The sequence below is a fragment of the Ictidomys tridecemlineatus genome, chromosome 2 (assembly GCF_052094955.1).
Source record: "Ictidomys tridecemlineatus isolate mIctTri1 chromosome 2, mIctTri1.hap1, whole genome shotgun sequence".
Taxonomy (NCBI): domain Eukaryota; kingdom Metazoa; phylum Chordata; class Mammalia; order Rodentia; family Sciuridae; genus Ictidomys; species Ictidomys tridecemlineatus.
This window is the reverse complement of record NC_135478.1, coordinates 201,604,738-201,630,480: the sequence shown is the minus strand read 5'-3', so window position 1 is coordinate 201,630,480 and position 25,743 is coordinate 201,604,738. Positions and strand designations below refer to the sequence as shown.

Below are 25,743 nucleotides of genomic sequence, written 5' to 3'. Positions count from 1 at the left end.
TATTGAGGCAAAGACAGGCACATGGATATATTTACTGGAACCAACCTGAGCAATATCCAAAAGTTTAATAGCAAGGTGGACAGTGAGAGTAAGAAAAAGAGAATGGGCTGGGGGTATGTAGCTCAGTAGTGGAGCATAAGCTCAGAATCCAGGTTTTGGATTCAATTTCCAGCATCCCACCCCTCACCAAAAAAGAAGAAAACAAAAATGCCACTATTAATTATGAAAGGAGATGAATGTGTATATGTTTGGATAGATGGGATAGGGCAGAGGTGGCAAACAAGAATGTGTATTAAAAATCCTTTGAAATTTTCTTTCATCCCTTTTTAGTTTTTCTTTTATAGCAGCATTTTTGCTAAAAATTGATTATAGAAAGTTTTAGAAATAATTAAAATTCTTTTGGGTTTGCAGCTTTGAATATATGTGTATACACACACACATATGAAGACAAATATAGTTAATTACATTTAATGATGATACTGTTCTTAAAAATGAGATAAAATGTCATGTCACAAGCTAAAAACATGGTTTCATTTTAAAGTGTTTGTTTTTTTGCCTTCTTTTTTTTTTAGTGCTTGTGTTTTGAAAGTACAAATCTCCTTAAACACAAACGTTTCTCTTTAAGATTATGCCAATATAACATGTATGAAGACATAAATGGTATGGATATATTTTGTATACAATCAGAGATAGGAAAAATTGTGCTCTATATGTGTAATATGAACTGTAATGCATTCTGTCATATATAACAAATTAGAATAAAAATAAGATAAAAAAGATTATGCAAATATAGCTTTTCCTTTAAAAAAAATTCAGTCTCATGTCCAGTATGAACTTTTATGGTCTATATATGAGCATTGTGAAATCCTGATTGGTTCATTAAGAAGTAACTGCATCACATTCCACCATTTGAACCACTGAATATAAGCCTTAAAAACTTGACATTTATACTGGAAAGACTGACAGGATACAAAATCTATAAATGGCGTTGATAGAAAAAATTTCTCAAGTACTTTAACCGTGACACTAGGGTGCAGCATTGTCCCTTTTCTCTGGCAAGGTAATGCATTCAGAGGAAATAAAACATAATAATTTTGATGAAACAATGCCAGAAACTGAGAAATAAAATCTAAAGGCACAATCGAACTTTACAGCTTCTTTTCTCCTGGCAACCTAGGATTGTCAAGCCTTTGCCAAAAGTGGAACCAGCTTTCCCTTGGAAGTACGTCAGACAGGCTGGTCAAATGTTCCTTCTGGTCCACTGCACTGGCTTCATGTACTAAGGGAATGCTCACAAGATTGCAGGCTGTGCTGGAGGTGGACAGAAACCCCAGGTAGTTTAAATAAGGGAGAGCAGGTGATGGTCTTCTGAGCCTGGCAAGCTGAGTTCAGTACAAAGTGTCTTTCCTTTCAACTGAGGGGCACTGGAAAGTCTGACTTTCATGGTTCCCTCTTTTTTTTTTTGAGAGGGTACAGGTAGAGGAGATTGAACTCAGGGGCATTCGACCACCAAGTCACACCCCCCAGCCCTATTTTGTCTTTTATTTAGAGACATGGTCTCACTGAGTTGCTTAGTGCCTTGCTTTTGGCTGAGGCTGGCTTTGATCTCATGATCCTCCTGCCTCAGCCTCCTGAGTATCTGGGATTCATACTTCCCTCTTTAGGGTCACAAGCACACAAACTGTGTCCAGTGACCATAGGCAGAACAGATGCAAGTTCACCACTAAATGATCAATGGACCTGATATCTAGAAGGAGGGTAACTTGAAGGCTGAATTTATCCATCTCAAAGAGTGGCAGCAGCCCCAGACCTGGGAAGCCCCCAGATAAAACCAAGAACCAAAAACCAGACAAAACTTGCAAATGTTTTTTAGGTCTTAAAGTCATTGGGTTCTGACTCAGGGTAGCATTGGCACCAGAGGAGGGCTATCAGAGGTGCTTCCAGTCACCAGAACAAAGTCTGGTTTCATTTTTATTCCAATTCTTTTAAGCAGTTATGCTTGAATAGATAGTGCTAACATAAACTTCTGTTCTTTTTTTGCAGTCTTACAGACTTCAGATTTCATAAAATTTACCAGGATTCCTAGAAAATGTCACAGAGCAATGATCACTGCTATTTTTAGTCATTTTCACTTTACTCCACCCCAATGCTGATGGGGTTTAGTAAATGCACAAACCCCAAAAAGATGCCATGCTGCACGCTGTGAGAAGAAATGTCCTGGTTACACTCTATGAACATTAAAGCAGACAGACCCTCACAGGCACCAACATGCAGTCGTGAACGGAGCTCTGCAAACCATCAAGGAGCAATGTAACAAACAACTGGAACCCAGAATTTTGAGACCAAGAAAGGATCATATGGAGAACTCAAGTTAGAGTTTCATTTCTCAAATGAAGTTAAGAAACAAAAAGATTGAATAATTAGTGATGAATTATAATAACAACAACAATCATTAACATTGTTAAAGCACTTACTACGTGCCAAATACTTTGTAAGCCTTTTAAAGGGTGTTTTAAATGACTTTCTCAAGGTTGCAGTTAGTTAGCCACAGATCTAGAATGAGAATCTAGGATTCTCATTTCTTATTTGGTGCTCCAAAGAAAACAGGATGGTGTAGCATCCCAGTCATAGCCCAGGAAATCAAATCAAATCAAAACAAACAAACAAACAAACAAAAAACAATGCAAAACAACCTGGATGACCAAGGATATTTGATATGGACAGGAAGCCCTCTGGAAAAGGATGGGTTATTAAGCCACCAAGTGCCTTACCTCTGTTGGGAATGTTTGAAATGACCAGGAGCAGACAACACATCTGCTCCAAAGAGGTGGGGCTTAGCCAAGCAAAGAAAAAGGGGCAGCACAAAGATCCACACAAGCAGCACACAAGCCTCCAAAGCACAGCAGTCAGACTACACATCATGGTGGACTCATAAGACAGTACTTATACCCTGTCCCCACTCACCACACAAATAATACTGTCTGCAGCAGCAGCTTGGGGGTAAGAAAGACAAGAGATAAACATATTATATGAAAGTCAGAAAAAGTCATTGTAAATGTTTCCATGCTATATAGACACTGATTACAGTGATTACTTACTCCAAGATTTTTCCTAGTTGATCGACATCAGAACTTCCACGAAAAAGAGGCCTAAAAGAAAAAAGATAGATCTTAAGGAATTATCTCAGATTACATTTCAATCATATTTGCCATTATCATTGTTTAGTAGGAAGCAAAATATTCTGTGAGTGGGAAAAGGAGGAAAGAACTGTGATGTCTTTCCTCTGGCCAGTGAAGTGACCCCTACTTTCACTTATGTTAAGGATCACTCACAAGCAGCTGATGATACCTGACTCTGGTGTTTCACGTCATGAGTATTTTATTGGCAGTCACTGCAACAAGAACCCTCCCACCATCAACTCAGGTTGTGATGTTGGTGTTCACTTTGTGACAGGGCAGAACACATCCTGGTCCTGTTGTCACCCCAGGGATAGATGAGACTCTCTGAAGCTATTCTTGATGAGATGCTTCTCAGAGCATGGTTCACACCACTTCCTTATGGGCCTCTCTCCTATTTGTCCTAAATCTGCAGGTAGCCATTTCTGGGTCTGTTTTCTTGATGATGCCCTCTTCCTTTCTCCTAATATTATGGTTGCTAGTCATGAAGAGATCAAAAATCTTTACTCCAGGCTTCAGAGATGATTGTGTCCTCGTCCGCACACACCGCCCTCCTTGTCTACACTGAGCCTTTAACTGGCAATAAAATAAGCTCACTTTGTAATATTTTTGGTGTTTTCCCAAACAGGTCAAATAGGTCCTTGAGAGTGGTCAGGGACTTCTCTAGGTTTCCCCATAATCCTTATCCTAATGCTTTAACCTTAACAGGTACATGGTTACCACATATTTTACTTGACTTTGTATATACCTATGGTCCACAAATATATTCTCTCCTAACTCCTAGCTCATCAGAAGCAGGTATTTTTCAACACTAATATATTCTAAAATATTTGTGGCCTGTTATCAGGAACCATATTTCATTTTATACTAGATGTAAATTCATAAAGCCTCGAGTTCTTAAATATTTTCTATGCACAATCAATGCACTTGCTGTATAGGTCAAATACAGAGAGTCCTACAGAATCATAGCATTAGAAGACACCTAAAAATCCTTCAGTCCTACTTTGTATTCCTGTCATTATTCCTGAAGATAATTATTTCCAAATGTGATGAAAAATACTTTGGGCTGGATTGTGTCCCCCTCAAATTTATACTTTGAAGCTCAACCTTTAGTATCTCAGAGTTTGACTATATTTGGTGACAGGGACTTTAAAGGGTAATTAAAATAAGGTAGTTAAGGTGGGCCCTAATCCAATTTGACTGGTGTCCGTAAAAAGAAATTTGGACAAAGAGACATCAGGGGTATACATGTGCACAGAGAAATGACCACCTCAGAACCCAGCAAGTAGGCAAGCCATGGAGGGAGGCCTGGGAGAAATCAAGTTGACACCTTGATCTTGGACTTCCAGCCTACAAAACTGAGAGAATATATTTCTGTTCTTTAAGCTATTAAGTCTGCTATTTTCTTGTGGCAGCCCTAGAAAACAAATACAGGCAGCTTGCACATCACTTATGTAATCAAATTCATGAAGAATTATAGAATTGGGTTCTATAAGACATCTAGACAGTTGTTTTTTTTGGGTGTTGGGGATGGAACCCAGAATTCTGCATGTGCTAGACCACTGAGCTACATCCCCATCCCCTACACAAGTCTTAAAAAAAGCACAGTGAGGCAAGCACAATGGCACATGCAGATGATCCTAGCAAATTGGGAGGCTGAGGTAGGAGGATCACAAGATCAAGACCAGTCTTAACAACTTAGTGAGACACTTGTCTCAAGATTAAAAAAAAATACTGGGTAATGTGCCTCTGGGTTCAATTTTAGTACTGGGGGTAGAGGGAGACATCAGAATTAAAAAAAAACAAAAACAAACAAAAAAAACCCAAACCATAGGGCTGGGGTTGTCAGTGACAAAGCACTTGCCTAGCATGTGCAAGGCCCTGGGTTTGATCCTCAGCACCACATTAAAAAAAAAAAATCAATTAAAAAAAAAAAAAGCCCATAAAGGGCTGGGGATATAGCTCAGTTGGTAGAGTGCTTGCCTTGCATGCACAAGGCCATGGGTTCAATTCCCAGCACCATACACACACACACGCCCATAAAAACAGAGAAAACAATGGGATATTTTACTGTTGTATCTAGCATGGTGCCAAGTGCTCCCCAAATATGATCTTCATAATTCTCACAAAAATTTCAGGAGAAATGTAGTATTATTATTGTCCTGATTTTCAAATGAGGAAATGGGATCAGAGATAGTTAAGTCACATGACTTAACTAATACATATCAAACTACAGATATGAAATTGACACTGGGTTTGTCTTGCCCAAAGCCTGTATACTCCACTATTATGTTGCAGTACTTTTATTTTGTTCTGTTAGTTCAGTCATCTCAGCTAATCCTTTAGAGAGAACAGCATGGGACTCTGAAGAGCACTTCAGAGACCTGATATTTCACAAGCTGGTGCCTGTGGGATTCTGTATTATACTCAGTTTGCTTTGCAAGTGTCTTTAAATTCTTTCTCTACTATAACAGGGAACCGAGCAATCCACCAGATCAACTGATACTCTCTGTAACTTAGTGACTGGCAGCTATGGTCTGAACGTTGGGGTCCCTCCAAAATTCTTAGATTGACATCTAATACCCAATGCAATAGTATTAGGATATTAGATTTTAAAGTCCTTCCCCATCAAGCTCAATCTTTGAAGAGTTGCTTTACCCACACTTACTCAAGACACGATTTTTCATTCTATCCAAAATACTGAACTTGTGATTCATAGAAACAACAGTTTTCTTTCTTTGCATACCCATTTATTTCCTTAATATAAAGACAATTATGAAATTACAAAAAATAAGTATAACTGGAATTATGAGATTTAGAACACACACAATTGACCCTTCCTGGTTAAGCATACATCTTGAATGGCTAGAGTGGTGGGTGTGCCAGCTTAGCAAGTTTACAGACAAAATTGAGGGCATCAGTTAAACTGATGAGCTGGTGAAGTCTATGCAAACATGCCAAGCCTCACCTTTCAGGAAGGAAGCTGTTCTCCACAAAGGCAGGGCAAAACTACCCATAGAGTGACATGGACAGCTTAAAATACATATGTAGGCCATGGCTATTGGGAAGCAAACAAACCAGACTATCTTGAATGGATCTTTCTCCAAGGCAAAGGTATAAGACTAACTCTTGGGCTGGGGATGTGGCTCAAGCGGTATCGCGCTCGCCTGGTATGCGTGCGACCCGGGTTCGATCCTCAGCACCACATACCAACAAAGATGTTGTGTCCGCCGAGAACTGAAAAATAAATATTAAAAATTCTCTCTCTCTCTCTCTCTCTCTCCTCTCTCACTCTCTCTTTAAAAAAAAAAAGACTAACTCTTGTTCTGGGGCATGTGTCTTGGTCTGTTTGGGTTGATAAACAGAATATAAACAGAATACCATAGGCCAAGGCATTTGCAAAAACTGAAATTTATTTCCAGTTCTGGAGGATGGGAAGTGTAAGTAGGGGCCCACTTCCTGGTTCATGGATGGCTCTTTTCTTGCTTTCTCACACTGTGGAAAGGGTAAAGGACCTCTCTGACCTCTTTTACGTGGGCACTAATCCCATTTGTGAGGGTTCCACCCTCAAAACCTCATCACTTCTCAAAGGCCCCATCTCTGAACACCTTGAGGGTCAGGACTTCACATGACTTTACCAACATATATCAAATTAGAGGGACACAAATCTTTAGTTTGTAGCAGTGAGCACTGAAACAGGGACCTGAAATTCAGTTGCACCCGTGGTTCATTCCTTTACTGTTTGGGTTTCATTTCCTTTTTCATTTCTGTCCCCTGGCAACATTCTAAATTTCTTGTTAGCTCCATTATGCCTTTAAACAAATGTGTGCTATGCTTAAGCTAACATTGGCTAGGTGTTTTAAATATTTATTTTTTAAAATTGTAGTTGGAAACAGTACCTTTATTATATTTATTTATTTTTAGGTGGTGCTGAGGATCGAACCCAGGGCCTCGCATGTGCCACTGAGCCACAACCCCAGCCCTTAAGTAGGTGTTCTAGTAGAGCACTTTCAAAGTCATGTTTTACCATACAGCCAGATATAAAGTCTTATCTCTACTTATTGGCTGGAATTTGCCCCAGTTATGATGTGCCTTCTTCCATCCTTGAGTTAGAACTGGCCCATCAGTTTGCTTCTTTTAATAAGGAGTACAGGAAGCAGAGGTCTGAATCCTGACCACTATTCTGTGAACACTTAGCAAAACCTGCCTTGGAGAATGCTAGAAGCTCTGAGACAGCAATGTGGTGGACACGTCACCACCTTAGGGAGTGTGACTCTGAGCTCTGTTAACTTAGCTTTGCAGCAGATACAGCATGAGTTATATACAGCTACTAAGCCCTGAATGCGTGCAATCAGTTATTAAAATGGATCTCTGCATGAGAATACATAGTCACAAGAAAATGGAAATGAGTTATGTAGGAGGGAACAGTCCAGGAGGTGAATTCTGAATGTGACTAAACTTTTAGAACAATTTGGTCTTTGGCTGAAAATTCTGAATAGTTTGTCGGGAGATTTTTTTTTTTTTCCATATGAGAGGATGCTGTGTACATCAGGAACATGAAGAGGTATAAGGGATTCAGAGGAAGGATGGAGTATTTCATCATGGTGAAATCTTGAGATGCTATGGTAGAATATGGAGATGTAAGGATATATGATATAATCTGTCTTTTTATCAAGCTGTCTGGTAAAAAATATCTTGGGGCTATCAGGTGTCTTTATGTATAGTTACTCCCTCCTTAGGTTAGCTGACTTAAATATCCTTAAATTCATATAATTTATGGCATGTTTTAGATAGATGGATATGAACATAATCTTTGGTTTTGTGGAGAGTTTATTTCTACAGCCTTAGATAATTTTATAATGGTAGGAATAATTTGGTTAACACATACAATAAATTGGACTTTATTATACTAGTTCTTTATTATATTATTATAACTAGTTCTTTATTATAGAACAGAGCTGGAAAGAAATAGATGGTTAAAGAAGCAAATAAAAGGCTGAAAGAGGCATAACAGAGACAACCTGAAGAGGTCCAAAGCCATGTTGAACCCTATTTTCTTCCACTGCCTGAAAATCTACCTTCCTGGACACTCTAGTGTATACTTAGAGAAGCCATGCTGCCATGCTTGGAGACCAAAATAAAAGTGGAATGCTCTTTATATAGTGAGACAAAGGCCCATAAAAAAAATGAAAGCTATGCAATTTATTTTTCAAGAAGAGAATCCACTAAACAAAACCATCTTGCCTGCTTTTAGACATAAACCTTTTAGGTGACAAACCAAATTCTTTTTTAATTAATTATTTAAAGATAAAATTAGCAATAGAGAATAGAAAATCTGAAGGCTGTTTTTGTATTTTAAAAAATTTTTCTGCTTTATACAGTGCATAAGGGGGTGTTAAATAACAAAATGGAAAGAGAACATCTACCAAGAACATCTCAAAATTAAGACTGTATAAATTATTTTCCTAGCGTTGGGGTTATAGCTCAGTTGGTAGAGTGCTCGCCTAGCATGAGGGAGGCACTGGGTTCGATCCTCAGCACCACATAAAGATAAAATAAAGATATTGTGTCCACGGACTATAAAAATATTTAAAAACAGGGCTGGGGATGTGGCTCAGGGGTAGAACGCTTGCCTCACATGTGAGAGGCACTGGGTTTGATCCTCAGCACCACATAAAAAGTAAATAAATAAAATAAAGGTATTATGTTCATCTACAACTAAAAAAAATTAAAAATAAATTCTTTTCCTAGAGCAACATTTAAGGAAAATGTTTTTATTATACAGGATATTGCATAAGGTCATCGAGTTTCACTTATTTTACTATATCAAAAACTACAATTACTTACTTTAAATGACTTTCCAGTAGTTTAGGATAACCTTTCTCAAACTTCATTTGCTAAAGACCTTTGTTAACTCTCAATTTCACAAATCCCATTTATAATTTTATGTTGGCATTTCCTGGCACCTGTCTTACGATCCTCTTTGCTTCCTAAGATTGTCTCCATATTCACCTCTCTGCACCTTATTTGCGTCATTTGTAAAATGGAGATAATGATGCCTACCTCATAGGATCAACTATGTGAGATTATGAATATATATCATCTATGAGAATACCCAGCTTCCAGCAGACCTTCAATAAGTGGTGACTAAACACATATACACACACCCTCTCCTATTACTAGCTGATATTATACACAATTGACAGTACAAGTATTTCACAGGATTAACAAGAAAGAAGAGGCCATTTTTTTATCGTGTGGTGAACTCCAAATCATATTTAAGCTTAATAGTCCTTTCTCTGGGCCACTATACATTACAGCTCTTATAACATTATAAAGGAAAGAAAGTATTTTTGTAAAGTGTGGACGCTAAAATTTCCAGTGAGAATTACTTACATCTGAATTGGTAATGTTATTAAAATATCAATCACCATGTAGTAATGTCTGTTATCAGTGAGGTGAATTTTTACAGGTCAAATTACAAAAGAAATCATGATTCAGATTAAGTGTCTTTTTAAACAGGCAACTAAACGAACATCTAAATATCATTCATAATCTCAATAAACAGTGGAAAATAGCACTTAAAAGTGGGGTATATTTCCGTAGATGAGAAGTGTGTATGAGGAAATGATTCATGCATAATGGAAGATGAAAGACTTCATTTATAATACATTCATTGTACTAAAAAGACAAGGAAGTCTTGGGTCACCCTATGGAGCACCTTTGTAACCTGCATTTGACCTGTGGCTATACTATAGCTGTTATCTTTCTTGATTAGTAGAGGAATTTTCCATGTTCATGAAGTGACCTTTTGAAAAATATAACTCTACATTTTTATCCTTGCTCCTCTGTTCTGTTCTAGAGTTGTTATCTGTTAAGTTAAAAAAGTTAACTTATCACCTTACAGTTACCACCTAGTCAAATAATGGGATTTAGCAGAAAATCAATTAAATGATTTAGTTAGTAAACAATTAATGATCACCCACTAGGCACACAGGGGCAACTGAAGCTGGCAGATTCAAAAAAGAAAAAGGTATATAAAGTATAGATCATATTACGTAATATTACATATAGTCTATATATAATGTGTAATATACATACAAAATAGTTATTGAAATTATATCACAATTTTGTGTTTATGTTAGTAAATTTATTAAAATATAAATTTATAAACTTATACACACACACATACACACACACACACTCTCTAACATATTGATCCCTGTCCCTGTAGGAGACAACATGAGCAAATGCAACATCACTACATGGAGGAGTTTACCCCAGTTTACTAGTGAGGGACAGAAGGCTGAGGAAATCATCTACTCTTTACTAGAATATTTGGAGGTACCTGATAAACCTCTTTTTTACAGATGAGAAGTGATTTATCTGAGGAAACAGAGCTGAGCAAGTAGCTAGGCTTCTCTGTTTGACTTCAAGGGATAGCAAAATAGAAGCAGTGTTAAGAAAGATTAATTTAGCAGGGGTGAATCAAGGGGGCTGGAGATTGAGCCGGGGGGCCAACTAGGAGGTCAGTGCAAAGAGATGACAAGGATCTAACTAGGTGGGATGAGGAAATGGGAAGAGATAAAAAGATATTTAAGATAGGACGATCCAAAGAAAGACTGAACGTGACTTGGAAGGAGCATGATCTTAAGTTGGTACTTTTAGGAAAGCCAGGAAGAATGAGATGTGTCTGCATGAGTGTGTGTGTGAGCATGTGTGTATGTGTGATTGGAAGATAATTTGACTTTAAATATGTTTTTTAACTTTAATATAGTTAAAAAATGTATAGAGAATGAATAATATCCAAGTACCCCCAGGTATACACCCCAGCAAATTGAAAACCTATGTCCACACAAAATCTTGTGTGTGTGAAGGTTCATAATAGCATTATTCTTCACAAACAAAAAGTGGCAGCAACCCAAATGTCCATCAGCTGATGAATGGAATTGGGTATGGCCCTACAAAGGGATTCGTTTAGTCATGAAAAGGATGAAGTCCTGGTGCAATGCGAATGACCCTTAAAACCATTATGCTAAGTACAAGAAGCCAGCTACAAATTGTGTGAGTCTATTTATATAGAACAGGCAGATCTATAGAGTCAGAAAGTAGATTAGTGGTCATTTGGGACTAGGGGATTAGGCAGGAAGTGACTCTACAGTAGATTGAATGTCTGTGTCCCTGCAACATTTGTATACTGAAATCCTGACCCCCAATGTGATGGTATTAGGAGGTGATGCCTTTGGTAGGTGATTAGGTCATAGATGGGATTAGTGTCTTTCCAAGAGGCTCCAGAGGACTCCCCCATCCTTTTGCCATAAGAGGGCTGTCTAGGAACAAAAAAGTGGCTCTGGCTGGATGAGAATCTGCTGGTGCCTTGATCCTGGACTTGCCAGTCTCCTGAACTGTAAGGAATAAATTTCAGTTGTTCAGAAGCCATCCAGTTTATAGTATTTTGTTACAGCAGACTGAGATGAATAAAGACAGACTTAATGAGTGTGGAGAATTCAAAACTAATTGTGGTGTTTATGGCATAATTCTGAATTATGTTAGACTAAAACAATTGAATTGTCACTATTTTTTAAAAATATTTCTTTTAATTGTAGATGGACACAATATCTTTATTTTCTTTTCTTTTATGTGGTGCTGAGGATGACCCAGTACCTTACACATGCTAGGCAAGCCCTCTCTACCACTGAGCTACAACTCCAGCCCCTGAACTGTCTCTATTTTTATTGAGTTGCATGATGTGTGAATTATAATATCTCAATCAAATTGTGAAAAAAAAATTTAAGAAATTATTTGTCTAAGCAAAGTTTATAGAATCTGGACAATAAAAAAATACTAAGAAAATTGCTTTAGGTCTAATTATATGAAAGGCTTAGTACCCGGTAGTGAAGGACAATGACATTTATTTTACCATATATTCAATCAAGAAAACACCTAAAGGTGCTTTGCAATTTATGAATAAAGTATTAATATGGCCTGAAACTTTCCTATTGACTTATTAGGTAGGATTAAATAATAAACTAACTCCTTATGATCTCTTCTAAGCATTTTATGAGCACTATTTTACAACCAGAAAGAAGAAAGCCAACTGCACAGCTACTTGTGTGTTTGTGATCTGTTCACCTTGTTTCTTAATTCCCCAGTAGTAACCCACTTCTATTACTTCTTGACTTCTTCATTTCTACAGACCAACCAGAGGCTCTCTGAGAACAGGGCCAACCTTCAGTTGTTTCTGTATCCAGAGCACACAATTTACTGCCCCGTCTGTCCATAACTACACTATATTAATACATACTCAGTGGTTACTGCTCCTCCCTGGAAGAAGGCTTTTTTCCCCTTCTTTCTACTGATTTCAGCTCCTTATCTCAAAACCTATTTCTGGTTCATTTCTGGGTAATTCAAGTGTGAGCATGGATTTGTACAATCATATATATACATACATATATATATATAATTTTATTTTATTTTTTGAATAGATGTAGACATACTGAGAACCAAAACTGGATTTGATTTCTTAAAATATTTATTTATTTATTTATTTACAAGTGGTGCTGAGAATTGAACCCAGAGCCTCACACATACTAGGCAAGTGCTCTACCATGGAGCTACCCACCCAGCCCCTGGATCTGATTTATATTGCTGTGTCTATTGATGCTTTAACCAGTCTGCCCTAGGTACCAGACCATACTGCCTGAAAACAATGGGTATTCAAACACTGACAATTACTCTCCGAAATCCACAATCTTGCCCAAACTATTACAGAAGCTGCAAGAGGCAATCAGGATGGGGATTCTGCCCTTACTGCACCCAAGGGATGGGCTCCCTAGGATAAGAAAGAGTAGCTTGAGAAAAAGTGTAGCAAAGGCAAAATAAATGAATAAAGGATGACAGAGGGCGTGGAAGGGAAAGAGGACCTTGAAGGAAAGAGCCCAGAAAGGAAGAAAGGCTGGTGGGAAAGACCATGGAAGAAAAATGAAAAGCCCAGTAATGGAAAGGAAGGACTGTGGCAGAAAGAAGAATCTGAGACTAAGTTCTGTCTCCAAGACAGGCACACAGAGAAGAAAATCCTCTACCAGGGAAAGGAGGTGCCACTTACAGGAAAGACTCAGTTCTCTAACAAGTTAGAGTGTGGGACATCTGTCTTTAGGAGGGACTATGAGTCTGGTAATTTCCCTAAAAATAAATAGCTGAATTAATTTCTTCTTGTTACCAGATGTGAATACTTTATTGCTCCAAAGAGGGCTCATATTTACTGAGCTATGAATAATGTGAGAGCAAAGGAGGAGAAGGAGGAGAACTAGTAGCAGTAGTAGTAAGCAGTCACTAGTTTTCAATTCACAATGAGAATTAAACTAGAGCTCACCAAACCCTCTGATTGCTGAAGCACTGCAAAACTCACAGATTAATATATTTACTGAGTCCACTTTATATGACTAAAAAAGACTAAGAGGTCATTAAGTCAAAAAAGTCATTTCTAGGTATTTCAAGAATTACTGAACGAGCATCTCATACTTGCTATAAATAATTGTTTTTCTTATACTTACTGAATTAAAGAATTGTATTTCTATTCTTTTGGTGCCATCTCTTCCTGGTCCCTGTGTTGGTAAAGACTCCCTTCCTAGCTTGCACACAGGGTCTTCTTGCTCTGTGTGTGCTGTTCACTTGGCTGAAGACAGAGCAAGTTCCCTGGTGTCTTAGGGCACTAATTCCATTAAGGAAGCAATTCCTTCCTTATCTCATTTAAACCTAATAACCCCCCAAAGGCCCTATCTCCAAATATCATCTCTTTGTGGTCAGAACTTCAACACAGTAATTTGGGGGGGGGGATACTAATGTAAGTTCAACAACACTTCCTGTATTTGATATCACACTACCAAATACAATGCACCTTCCTTACTTTTACCATTAGAAAGTGAGGCTGGCATGTTCTTGTCCAAAAGCAGAGACAAACATAATTAGTCTCTTGTGTGTCTAGAATCCAAGTATTCTTTTTTTTTTTTAAAACAACATTTGTAGTTGTTGTCAGGTGTGATGGCACATGCCTGTAACCCCAGCAACTTGGGAGGCTGAGGCAGGAGGATCTTGAGTTCAAAGGCAGCCTTTAGCAGATTAGCAAGTACTTAGAAACTCAGTAAGACCCTGTCTCTAAATAAAATATGAAAATAGGATTGGGGACGTGGCTCAGTGGTTAAGCGCTCCTGGGTTCAATTCCTGGTACCAAAAAAAAAAAAAAAAAAGGTTTTTAGTTGTAGATGGACTCAATATCTGTATTTTTTTTAATGTGCTGCGGAGAATCGAACCTAGTGCCTCACACATGCTAGGTGAGTGCTCTACTACTGAGTCAGAACTCTAGCCCATAGAATCCAAGTATTCTTTTAAGTATTTTCTGATAATTTTTTAAACCAAATTAAAAGTGTATTATTCTTTCAAAGCCTCCCTTATCTCATGCCTTCCAATTACAGGGCTCAGGGTAATTCTTAAGACATGGTAAGGAATGATTATGCAGTTAGCATTTGTATTGCATCTGTAAACTGCTTTGTGTAGTATGGACATTTTAACAATATTAATTCCATAAACAGTTCTGTCTTTCCATTGTTTTGTGACCTCTTCCATTTCTTTTTGTTTTATTCTCTTCCATTTCTTTCATCATCACAATAACTAAGGTACAGACCCAATCTCATCAACCCATGAATAGATTAAGAAAATGTAATATATATACACAATAGAGTATTATTCAGTCATAAAAAGAAAGATATCATATAATTTGTAGTAAACAGATGGAACTGGAGGACATCATTTTAAGTGAAGTAAGTCAGACACAGAAAGACAGTTATCTCATGTTCTCTTTCATACGTGGATATTAAAAAAAGCAATTGATCAGAATGTGTAATACTGATTGCTAGATGCTGGGAAGGGTAGGAGGTAGAAAGAGGCTAGATAGGGCTGGGGTTGTGGCTCAGTGGTAGAGCACTGTCCTAGTACACATGAAGCACTGGGTTCGATCCTCAGCACTACATAAAAATAAATAAAATACAGGTATTGTGCTCATCCACAACTAAAAATATTAAAAAAAAATAAAGAGTCTGGATAAAGGGTACACAAATACAGTTGGACAGAATATCTTCCAATGTTCTGCACAACAGTGAGGGGGAACTATATAGTTCACAATAATCTCTTGTATATTTCATTAATAACTAAGTGGCAGGAACTCAAAGGCTCAAAACAGTAATGAAAAGGAGATAGAAATATTAATTACCCTTATTTGATTAGAGCAGTACATAATTATGTATATGTACTGAAAATATCATACTGCACCCCTTCAGTAAGTACAAATTACTATATGCTCATCAAAAATTTAAAATACGTTTAAGGGGATGAAATATTAATTATCCTGTTTTTATCATTTGATTTGAAATTTGTGTTAGCATACAAATACAAGTATACATGTACTGAATTTTACACTATATCCCATACTTTTGTACAATTAAAATTTAAAAAGCAACCATCACATACTGAGTACTTTCTAAAGGCTGGATTCATAATTACGTTAATAGATTGGAATTCTTATTCTAACTCTGAAGTTAGATGACTAGTAAATACTGAATGACTTTGCATTTGAGAATGTAAAATTTACACGAGGTGCCCCCCCCAAAAGCTCAGGTGTGACACAAAGGATTAGAGGTGGATTGGGTTATGAAAGCCTTAACATAATCAGTGCATTAATCCACTAATAGGGATTAACTGAGTGGTAGCTGAAGGCAGGTAGGGTGTGGCTGGAAGAGGTAGGTTGTTGGGGGGGTGTGCCTTTGGGGTTTATATTTTGTTCCTGGTGAGTGTGAGTCTCTCTCTGTTTCCTAACTGTCCTGTCCTGAGGTGCGGTCCTCCTCCACACGTTAGTTCTGTCTTTCCTCAGGCCCAGAGGAACAGTCAGCCATCTGTGGACTGAGATCTCTGAAACTGTGAGCCCCAAATAAACTTTCCCTCCTCTAAAATGGTTCTTTTCAGGCCTTTTGGTTACAATCATGAAAAAGATGACTAAAACAACCAGGAAAAGAATTCTGAGGAAGCTGTAATGAGCGTGAAGCATTTTTAACCTCAGTATTACTAAGAAACCGGGGGGAAGTCAAGGATTTGGTGTCCCCATGGCATCACCCTCTCACTATGGGTTTTTTTTTTTATTTATAAAATTTAAATAGTTAGAAATCTCAGGCTTAATGTTCTGGGAATCACTGTCTTCTTTCTCTTTATAACCAGTTTGGGTGATCCTCCTTGTTCCTTGTGGAATTCTACTTAGAATACTATAATTCTATAGGTGTTTTAAGTTGGGTTTGGTACTGAAAAAACCCTTACTGATGAAATGCTGGAAGACCATTTGGACAACACTGATGATGGCATTTGGAGACACAGAATAGATTATCAGAGATGACCATGGACACCTGGCAAAATCGGTGCCATAGCTTAAGCAGTCAGGTTTCAGTTATTAATGGGGCTCAGGGCTTGTCCACTGTACAGAAGAAGTATGAATTAGAGATTTCCCTCAACCAACTAGAAGAATCCTCACCACATCCTATAATAAAATAATTCTGTTTCACAATTCCCTGCTTTGCTTCATAATGTGCCTTTCTAGAAGGCAAAGGAAAGCTTTGATAGGGAATTTATACATGAGTGAGAAATGATATCTGATCATTTGGGTAGGGAAGTCCCAAGAACCAGGTGACTAACAAGCCCAGCTTCCTCAGGATGGTCCTGGTTTTTGGCATAGTAAACCCAATATTCTGGGAAACATCCCTGATCAGGCAAACTGGGATATTGTCACCCTATCCAGGAGACCCAGAACCAGCAGTTGAAGGGGCAGAGAAGAAAAGAGTAAGAGCTCTTTGTTGTTTCACTGGAGTGGGCTATTTAAAATGAATGTCGCTCAAAATAATTAAGAATGAAAGTGGTCAAGGTGGGGATTTCATTCCTTTTTTCCCCTAATAATTCACTGGTCCTGTGTACTAAAGGACTAACAAGGAGAAGCTTCCTCTTGCATCCCAAATTAAAATGCTACTTTTCTCTTCTAGCAAAGGACCTTGTAAACCTATATGCACCCTGCTGTCTTTGCAGTGTAAAGAGCTTTGCCTATGGCTTTAAGCACTTTTGAAGACACAGTGTGTCTGTGTGTGTGTGTGTGTGTGTGTGTGTGTGTGTGTGTGTGTGTGATCCAGAAACAGCCACCAATGGAGGTTCACAGGGGTAGGGGTACCTACACACATGATGAAAAGGAGAATTCATCCTGTCCAGTCTGATTGATAGTGACAGGCTGTGATCTATGTGGGTTGAGAATGACTCTGGAGTGCTACGTTGGTAGAGCAAGAGAGAGTCCTGTGATTAATCAGGAACATATACCACTGAAAACAAATTATTAGCCAAGTAAGCCAGCTTTCTCCCTGACAGGCTGACTTAAAAGCAATACACAGGAATAAGGTTAGAAAAATGAGAAAGTAAGTCCATTTGGGCTGGGGTAGCTCAGAGGCAGAATGCTTGCCTAGCATGCATGAGGCACTGGGTTCTATCCTTAGCACCACATAAAAATAAACAAATAAAATAAAAGCATTGACCATCTACAACTACAAAAACTACTTTTTTTTTTAAAAAAAGTAAGTCCATTTAATAAAAATTTATTTCAATAGGAAATATACAAATATTATATAAATAAAATATAAATATTTATATGATACAAATAAAATGGTTACCAAAATGAGACTTTTGAAACCACATCTTTGATTCTGTGAATCCACTGGTTTTGTTTTCGACACAATATTTTTTATTTTTTGCCAAAGGCAGTCTCATGAACTCTGCTGTGGGCATGGTCACATCTATGCTTATACCCACATGCTTTCTCTTGCAAAAACTCTAATATTGACATCAGCCAGCTGTAAGCAGAATGATGTTTTTCAAGTCTATTTTAATGTTGATTTTTGGGGAAAATAATCACTAGAATTTTTCTGAAGTGGAAATGTCTGTTAGTTGGAGTGACTGGTTAATTTTTTTTTCTTTTTAAAGTAGCTTTGCTCAAAAGGGAACCAAAAGTATCACTCATAGAGTATTACAAATGATCTAAAAATAGTCTCAAATTGGACTTGATCATTAGTTATAAATACTCTGAACAGTGGGAAACTGAATTTCTCATTTTTTCCTTAAAAAATTATAATCTGCTTAACATACTAATGAGTTCTGGCCCTTGGATATCAGTGACATCATCTACTTGTCTCTAGTACTATGAGACTAGTGTGATGATCAAACAAAGTTGGCATTTTTTTTAAAATCAGGATAAAACTGCATTGACCCAAGAGCCAGATTCATCTTTTAAAGCAATTATATTATTAATGCTGGGTGGGTTCTTGAAAAATGAATTATTTTGCTGATAATAAATATATAAGCATTGTAGAAAATTTGGGACAGAGGAAAGCAAATAGGAGAGAAATCAAACCACATTACTTCCATTCTTTTCTGTTTTTATACACAAATGGAAGAGTTGACATCTCTAAAGATTTATTTCTTCTCAAACAAGTTAAGATGGCACCATATCCTAAGCAGGTTGGGAACTCTGGCTATGCAGCCTTGGTGTGAAAAGTACAAAGAGACAAGAAAGTGGTTAGCAGTCATAACAAAGCTGTGACTGAGTTGACTCACGCCTGTATGAAGAAAAGAGCCAAGGACACATTTTTAAAAATTATTTGCACACAAATTTTCTCCTATTCTTTTAGAGTTTATAGCTTATGATGTAGAGCTTAATTTTTTTCCCCCTTTATGAATGGTAAAGACAACTGGTATCCTGTGTGAATATAATATCCGCATCCAGCACATTTTGGGTGGAATCCAATAATGTGTGATAACTCAACAATTTAGCACAGGAAACAAAGCTCACAACATTCCTTAGAAATTTCACAGACTATCTAGAAGGAACAGACCCATTGGAAAGGGATTTTTTTTTTCAGTAATATTTGAAGAATGCGAGTTTTCATGGTGGACACGCTGGGTTTGTGACAGATGCAAATTCAGATGCGAATAAAACACAATTAAATGATTCAGACTTGTGTGCTGTGCTTCCACAGATCTTATTTCTGCACGGGTCAAACAAAGGAAAGTTGATGTTTGACAACTGTGGATGAGTCATCAGAGGAAGTTCTTACCATATGGATGTGCTTGTTGAAATAAAGCTGTTGAACAAAGCCTGCCTCCACCTCCACCCCCCCCCCGTGGGCTAGTCAGGGTTTCATTTTAGGAAATGGAAGTGTCAGTGTAGACAAACTGTCCTGAAGTATTTATAGCATAAATGTGTAGTTTCCTTAAACTGCCTTTGAACAAAGAACATGTGTATGGAAAATAGATCTCAATTTCTATCACTCTCCATGTCGTCTGAGCTGCATTCTGTTTATAAAACCTATTTCTCCCTGTGACTTACATAATGTGGACATGAAAGTAGTATAGCTACACTGGGCTGTGCTAGTGGTTTCCCAATTAATTTTAAGAGCTTTTTATTCATTAAGATGATTCAACCTTTGCTATATTCACTGAAAATATTTTCCCTGAGATTATCATATGCTTTTAAACTCTGCAGTGTAGTATTTCTATTTTTTTGATGGACAAAGGTTCTCAATTTTTACCTAGTCAAATATACAAATCCTTTTGTTTTAAAGCTCTCAAAGTCTAGCTCCATTCTAGGGTGAAAAATATGAGTTATTTAACCTTTTATGGTTTCATTTTAGCATGTGACTCTTTAAGCCATGTTGCTTGTTCTGTAGTAAGGAACAGTGAAAATTTACTCAGAAAACCATTTTCCCTTCAATGAGTTGACCAGTTGCCCTAGTGTACTTTTTGAACAAGCTATTCTCTCCTCCTCAATTTGTGCTTTATGATAAATTATATCTTGTCCTGAATAGGGGTCTTCATTCTGGCTCTCTATGTGATTCCATTAATTTCTGTCACTTGTTTGCTTGGTAGTACATTGTTTTTATTATTGTAGCTATATGATGCATTTTGGGTTGGTAGTAGAAATTTCCCTTCATAATTGTCGTCGTCTTCTTTTTTTTAAAATTATTTTTTAGTTGTAGTTGGATACAATATCTTTAATTAATTAATTTATTTTTACGTGGTGCTGAGGATCGAACCCAGGGCCTTGCCTGTGCTAGGGAAGCACTTAATTGCTGAGCCATAATCCCAGGCCTAGTTTTCTTGATACAGATCCCACTTAATATATAGGTTGGTTTATATTAGTCTTCCATTTTAATTTTTATGTGGGGAATGAGCTGGTGCTGCTATGAACCCTAGAGAAATTTAGATGTCACTCATTTATCTGAGGTCTTAATCCTGATTTTCTCCTGAATCTTGGATTATTTTAGATTGGAAAAGTAGAAGCAAAAGGAAAAGGGTAGGAAGCAGAGTCTGTTTCATTTCATAATGAGAAGACTCAATTTGCCAGGAGGGCTCCCAAGGTTAAAAAACATGCAACCCAAAGCACTGACGGTTAGTAAAAAAGAGAAATGATGCACTAATAAGTGCTCAGAGTGATGACTCATTGCATTGGAGCATCCCTGGGAAATCACCTACTAAGCAGAATTTAGTAGCTAAGGGGTTATTTTTGGTTCATGATTTATTGCAACTTCCCTTTACTGGTGATGGGGATTAATCCTAGCTCCCTAAAACACAGGAAACTGGACATGCTGGCAGACCAGTCTGTCAGGTAACAATGCTATTTCTAGACTAGGACAGGGTTGTTTGCTGTAGAGACTTCTTTAGAACAAGAGAGAAACACTGAGGTATTGGATGTGGTTCTGGATGCTAGGAGGAGAGCAGTAAATGAAATACCCCACACTCCTGGAATGCATTAATAACTCGTCATGAGAATGTGTAGCTCCCTCTAGAAGTGGGTATGAACATTCTCATTCGTGTTTATTTACCACTAGTAAAATTTCTGTGAATTTCTACTTCTCAAGTTCTAGCATGATCAGATGATTTGGCTTAATGAAATAGGATAAGTAATTATTTTATTTCTAATCTATACTAACAACCCTGAAATAAAAGCATTGCAGTCCTTAGGAGAGACACCTAGGTCTCAGGCAGAGTTATACATGTGGCAAGAGTAGAAGCTGGAATTGATGATGTATATTATTATTTCTTACTGATTCTATTTTATCAAATATTTAAATGAAATGTACCACAGCATACTTAAGACAAATGTTAAAGTCAATCTTTGGCCTTAGTATATTTAGTTTATGAAACAAAGGAGTTTATAAGAATAAGGAGGTTGAGAGCATATGGTTCATATTTACGATGCATTTGCATTACACATTCTCTAGAGACCTATGACTCTATCTGACATATTTTTGATTTTACAACTATAACAAAAAGATGTAATTATCCAATGTTTGTTACTCATAAGTAAAACAGCATTTAAAAAAAAAAAAAATCTGTGCGGGCTGGGGTTGTGGCTCAGTGGTAGAGGGCCTGCCTCACACACATGAGGCACTGGGTTCGATCCTCAGCACCGCATAAAAATAAATAAATATTGTATCCATCTACAACTTAAAAAATTTATAAATAAATAAATAAACAAATAAAAGGAGTTCAGGGGGAAAAATGAAGTTAAAAAACAAACAAACTGTATGATAACACATTTTGGTAAAAAAATATATGAAAGACTGGAAATATATGCATATTATGTATAACTATATGTAAATTCTAGAAATTAGGACATAATGAAAATGTTAAGATATATTATTTATCTATTATATATAATTTTCGATATTACAGATTATCTATAATATAGATCTAAACTAAAGCTATCTATATATAATAGATATCTATATATTATAGCTGTCCTTACATATTATAGATATCTAATTTAATTTTCCTTTGATTCTTTGTATTTTCCTAAATCAAAATTTCCCAAATTTTGGTAACGTATTACTTTTTAATATGAAAGATACAATAAAAGTTGTTAAAAATAAAAGGCAAAAATGCAGTCACATATTGCTGGGGTCTTAGAAAAGGATAGATATGTAGGCATTAAACAAACAAACAAACAAACTAAAAAGCTATGAGAAGTATCTCTCTGGCCACAGGGGACTGTCAGATTCCATGGGGTTTCACAGGCCTCTGACCAAACTGAAGATTTTAAAGGCAACTGCTATTTTTCTCAAAAACTGCTTCTGGATTTAGATATTAAGAAAATAAATGTCTATTTCCAATATGACGTTTAATTACCCACAGACCAGTTTAATTTCTTGATCATCACTGGTAGTTCTGGAATCATACATAACTGAGGGACACATTTTCCCTGAAAATCAAATTAGAGTCTTTTCAATTTATAAAAGAAATTGGCCCCTATGGCTAAATTATAATCTTAAAAGAAATCTTAAGGGAGTATATAGTTTTTAATCTTAAGGTCATTATTTTTAAGAAATTATGGAGATACCAAAAAAAAAAAAAAAGGAATTATGTAGTTATCTGGATGTGGTGGTGCATACCTGTAATCCAGAGACTTGGGAGGCCTAGGCAGGAGGATCACAACTTTGAGGCCAGCCTTAGCAAATGAGCAAGGCTCTAAGCAACTTAATGACATCCTGTCTCAAAATAAAAAAAATTAAAAAAAGGGGCTGGGAATGTGGCTCAGTGGTTAAGTGCTCCTCAGTTCAATAGTGTTAAAGAAAAAAGAAAAAAAAATTATCTGGTTAAAAACCAGTGCAGGGGCTGGGATTGTGGCTCAGCAGTAGAGTACTTGCCTAGCATGTGTGAGACCCGGGTTCAATTCTCAGCACCACATAAAAATAAACAAACAAACAAACAAACAAACAAACAAACAAACAAACAAATAAATGTGTTGTGTCCAACTACAACTGAAAAATAAATATTAAACAAACAAAAAACCAGTGCAAACCAGGGCTGGAGTTGTAGCTCAGTGGTGTGAGGCAATGAGTTCGATTCTCAGCATCACATATAAATAAATAGAATAAAGGTCTATTGACAACTAAAAAAAAATTAAACAACAACAACAATAACACCAACAACAAAAGACCCAGTGCAACCTAAAAAATGTTGGGTAAGTAACTTCTTCAACAGCAGCAGCAAGTACAAGTTACCAAGAGCTTATTATAGCTGCTTTGTTTTATTTTACATATATTATCTCAATTAATTTTAACAACACTCTGCTAAGTAACTATTGTCTTCATTTTAAAGACAGGAACTGAGAGCTCAGTTGAGATCAAATATCAGATTGTCAAGAGCACATCCAATGGTATTCATAGGACAATTACGTGTTTGAGGAAAGTATATAGAAAGTGAGTTTCGAGATAAATTAAAAATTTTCTAAATTCATACCACTCAGCTAATTAATTAGAGCCCTTTAAAACTTAGAAAGCCAACGTATTTTACTATATTACAAAAAAAATTTGGTATAATTTGATAATTAATTTGTATGTACTACTCATTAAAATGCCTTTTCAGGTGGAGTAATGTTAGTACATAACTATATATAGTCTTGATTACTTTAAAAAAATTTTGTGTAGTCATAGATGGACAGAATGCCTTTATTTTGTTTCTCTTTATGTGGTGCCAAGGATCAAACCCAGTGTGTCACATGTGCTAGGCAAGCGCTCTGCCACTGAGCTGCAGCCCCAGCCCTTGATTACCTTTTTTTTTTTTAACATGTTAAAAAGTCTAAAAGACATTGTAATTTTCTGTAATTGGGAACTGAACTGCTTTTCTTTATTAATTTACCAAAATGTATAAAAAATCAGTGTTTAGTATATCTGGCATTATTTTATTAGCATCAATACTGTTTTTTAAAGAAACCATTGTAAAAGATGAGCCTGGCACCTGGAACCTCCGTTGCTATAGGGAGGAGGCTTCCAGCTGAGCAATGGGCAGCTGAATGACGGTCCACACCAATCCCACGTCCCACTACTGAACAAAGTTTTACTGTCTCCTGTCTTACTGACCCCCTTATTTGAGGCTGAACTTTCCTGGTACCTTTACCCACTTGTTTGGGAGTTCTGCCAATGCTCAGATAGAAAGATGCTTCAGAGAAAATGTGGCGTCTGCCTGTCCTGCTCTGAAAGGGAGCAGGACAACACAGCCTGTGTTGACCCTCCAGCCTGGGCAAGAACTCCACTCTTGCTCTGCTCCTGACCAAATGTCATCTGTGAGGGCAACACTAATTCTGAACCTCAGTTTCTTTAATCTATTCCAGGGTTGAGATTCCTTGTATGCCTCAGAAGGAAATCAGTTACTAAATGATAATAAAAGTATCCATGAATTAAATGTTTTCTTTACCTGTGCTTGAAAATGTCCTTTGACCCCCTCCAAACTGACCACTGGATATCGATGATATGCAGAAAATTATTAAATTTTGCTTTTCAGGCAAAACTACCATATTTTATAAGATCTAAGATGTCATCAGTTGATTGTGATTCACATCTTGATTTTAGAAATAATCAAACATGAAAAAAAATGAATATCTCAGAAGCACTGGAATCTGGTAGACTGGTAAAATAGCTACTCTCTTGTTAGGAGGTGAAGAAATACTTCAGGTATACAGCACTTATATTTTCTGTTCCTTTTTATGTCCATATAATTTTTCAGTTCACTGACTATAGATTTAATGAAAGGATTTTTTTCTCCTTAAAGTATTAAAAAATATCTTGGAGCTTTGGCGAACACTCATGGAGAGTTGCCAGTCTAAAGTTCTGGAAATAAAATAAGGAAACAGGAGATAGACTCTTTTTGCTAAGCACTTCACAGGTACGGGATGCATTTCTCGATAACTGGGGAATGGGAGCAACCTTATTGAGCATTATAGAGAAAATTCAGTGTAAAGGACTATGGGATAAATTCCCTTGACATAACTTGATTTTCAGATCCCCCCAGGTTCCTTTGTGTAGCAGTGGTCTGAGAAGGTAGGTTAGGAAATTGACAAAAATAGTCTCACTTAAATACTAGTCATTCTCCTCAAGAAAAGTTTTCTTGCTCAGCATGTTACTGGGGAGCATGGTTTGTTTGGTGCTTAAGGCCTTCCTGTCCTCACTGGAAAATTGGAGTCAGTGCCTGGGACACCACCATGCTAGCCTCATGCCTCAACCAGACTGTGCAGGCTCAAACCACATTGTACAATTTCCTTTGTCTCCCCTCTCCTTTTCTGCAAAATTTTTTTTGTTGTTTCGTTGTTATGGGTAGTGACAGTTTCTGGTTTCTTTCGTTTACCAACGGTTTCCTTTACCACAGCCTCTATTCCTCCGGCTGGAAGCCTGGCATGATTGGAAGTTGGAAGAAAAACCACAACTGAATAGCCTGGCACTTACTTTAACAGTCATTTCCAACCACAGATTAATACTGTTACTGGATTTGACTAACGGCTCTCCATCAGCCCAACTGTCATCACTTGAGAACATGCTGCCCAGTGAAAAACAAAAGGGAAAATGCAAGCAAGATCCAAAGCTTGGTATAGTTTTACCAACTGCTCATCGTCGGAATCCAGGGGCATCTCTCTGAATGCCCCTTTCTGGGTTCTCCTTGACAA

At 37.1% G+C, this 25,743-nt stretch overlaps 1 protein-coding gene across 5 annotated transcripts in view; it reads right to left on the bottom strand.

Moving 5' to 3' along the window:
* Positions 1 to 25,743, bottom strand: part of Cdk6 (cyclin dependent kinase 6) — a 204,604-nt gene that overhangs the window by 5,120 nt on the left and 173,741 nt on the right. For all 5 annotated transcript variants that reach the window (XM_040291503.2, XM_040291505.2, XM_078040417.1 and 2 more), the window contains exon 6: positions 3,099 to 3,149. In XM_040291503.2, coding sequence (XP_040147437.2) covers positions 3,099 to 3,149 — 51 coding nt within the window. The remainder of the gene's footprint in view (positions 1 to 3,098; positions 3,150 to 25,743) is intronic.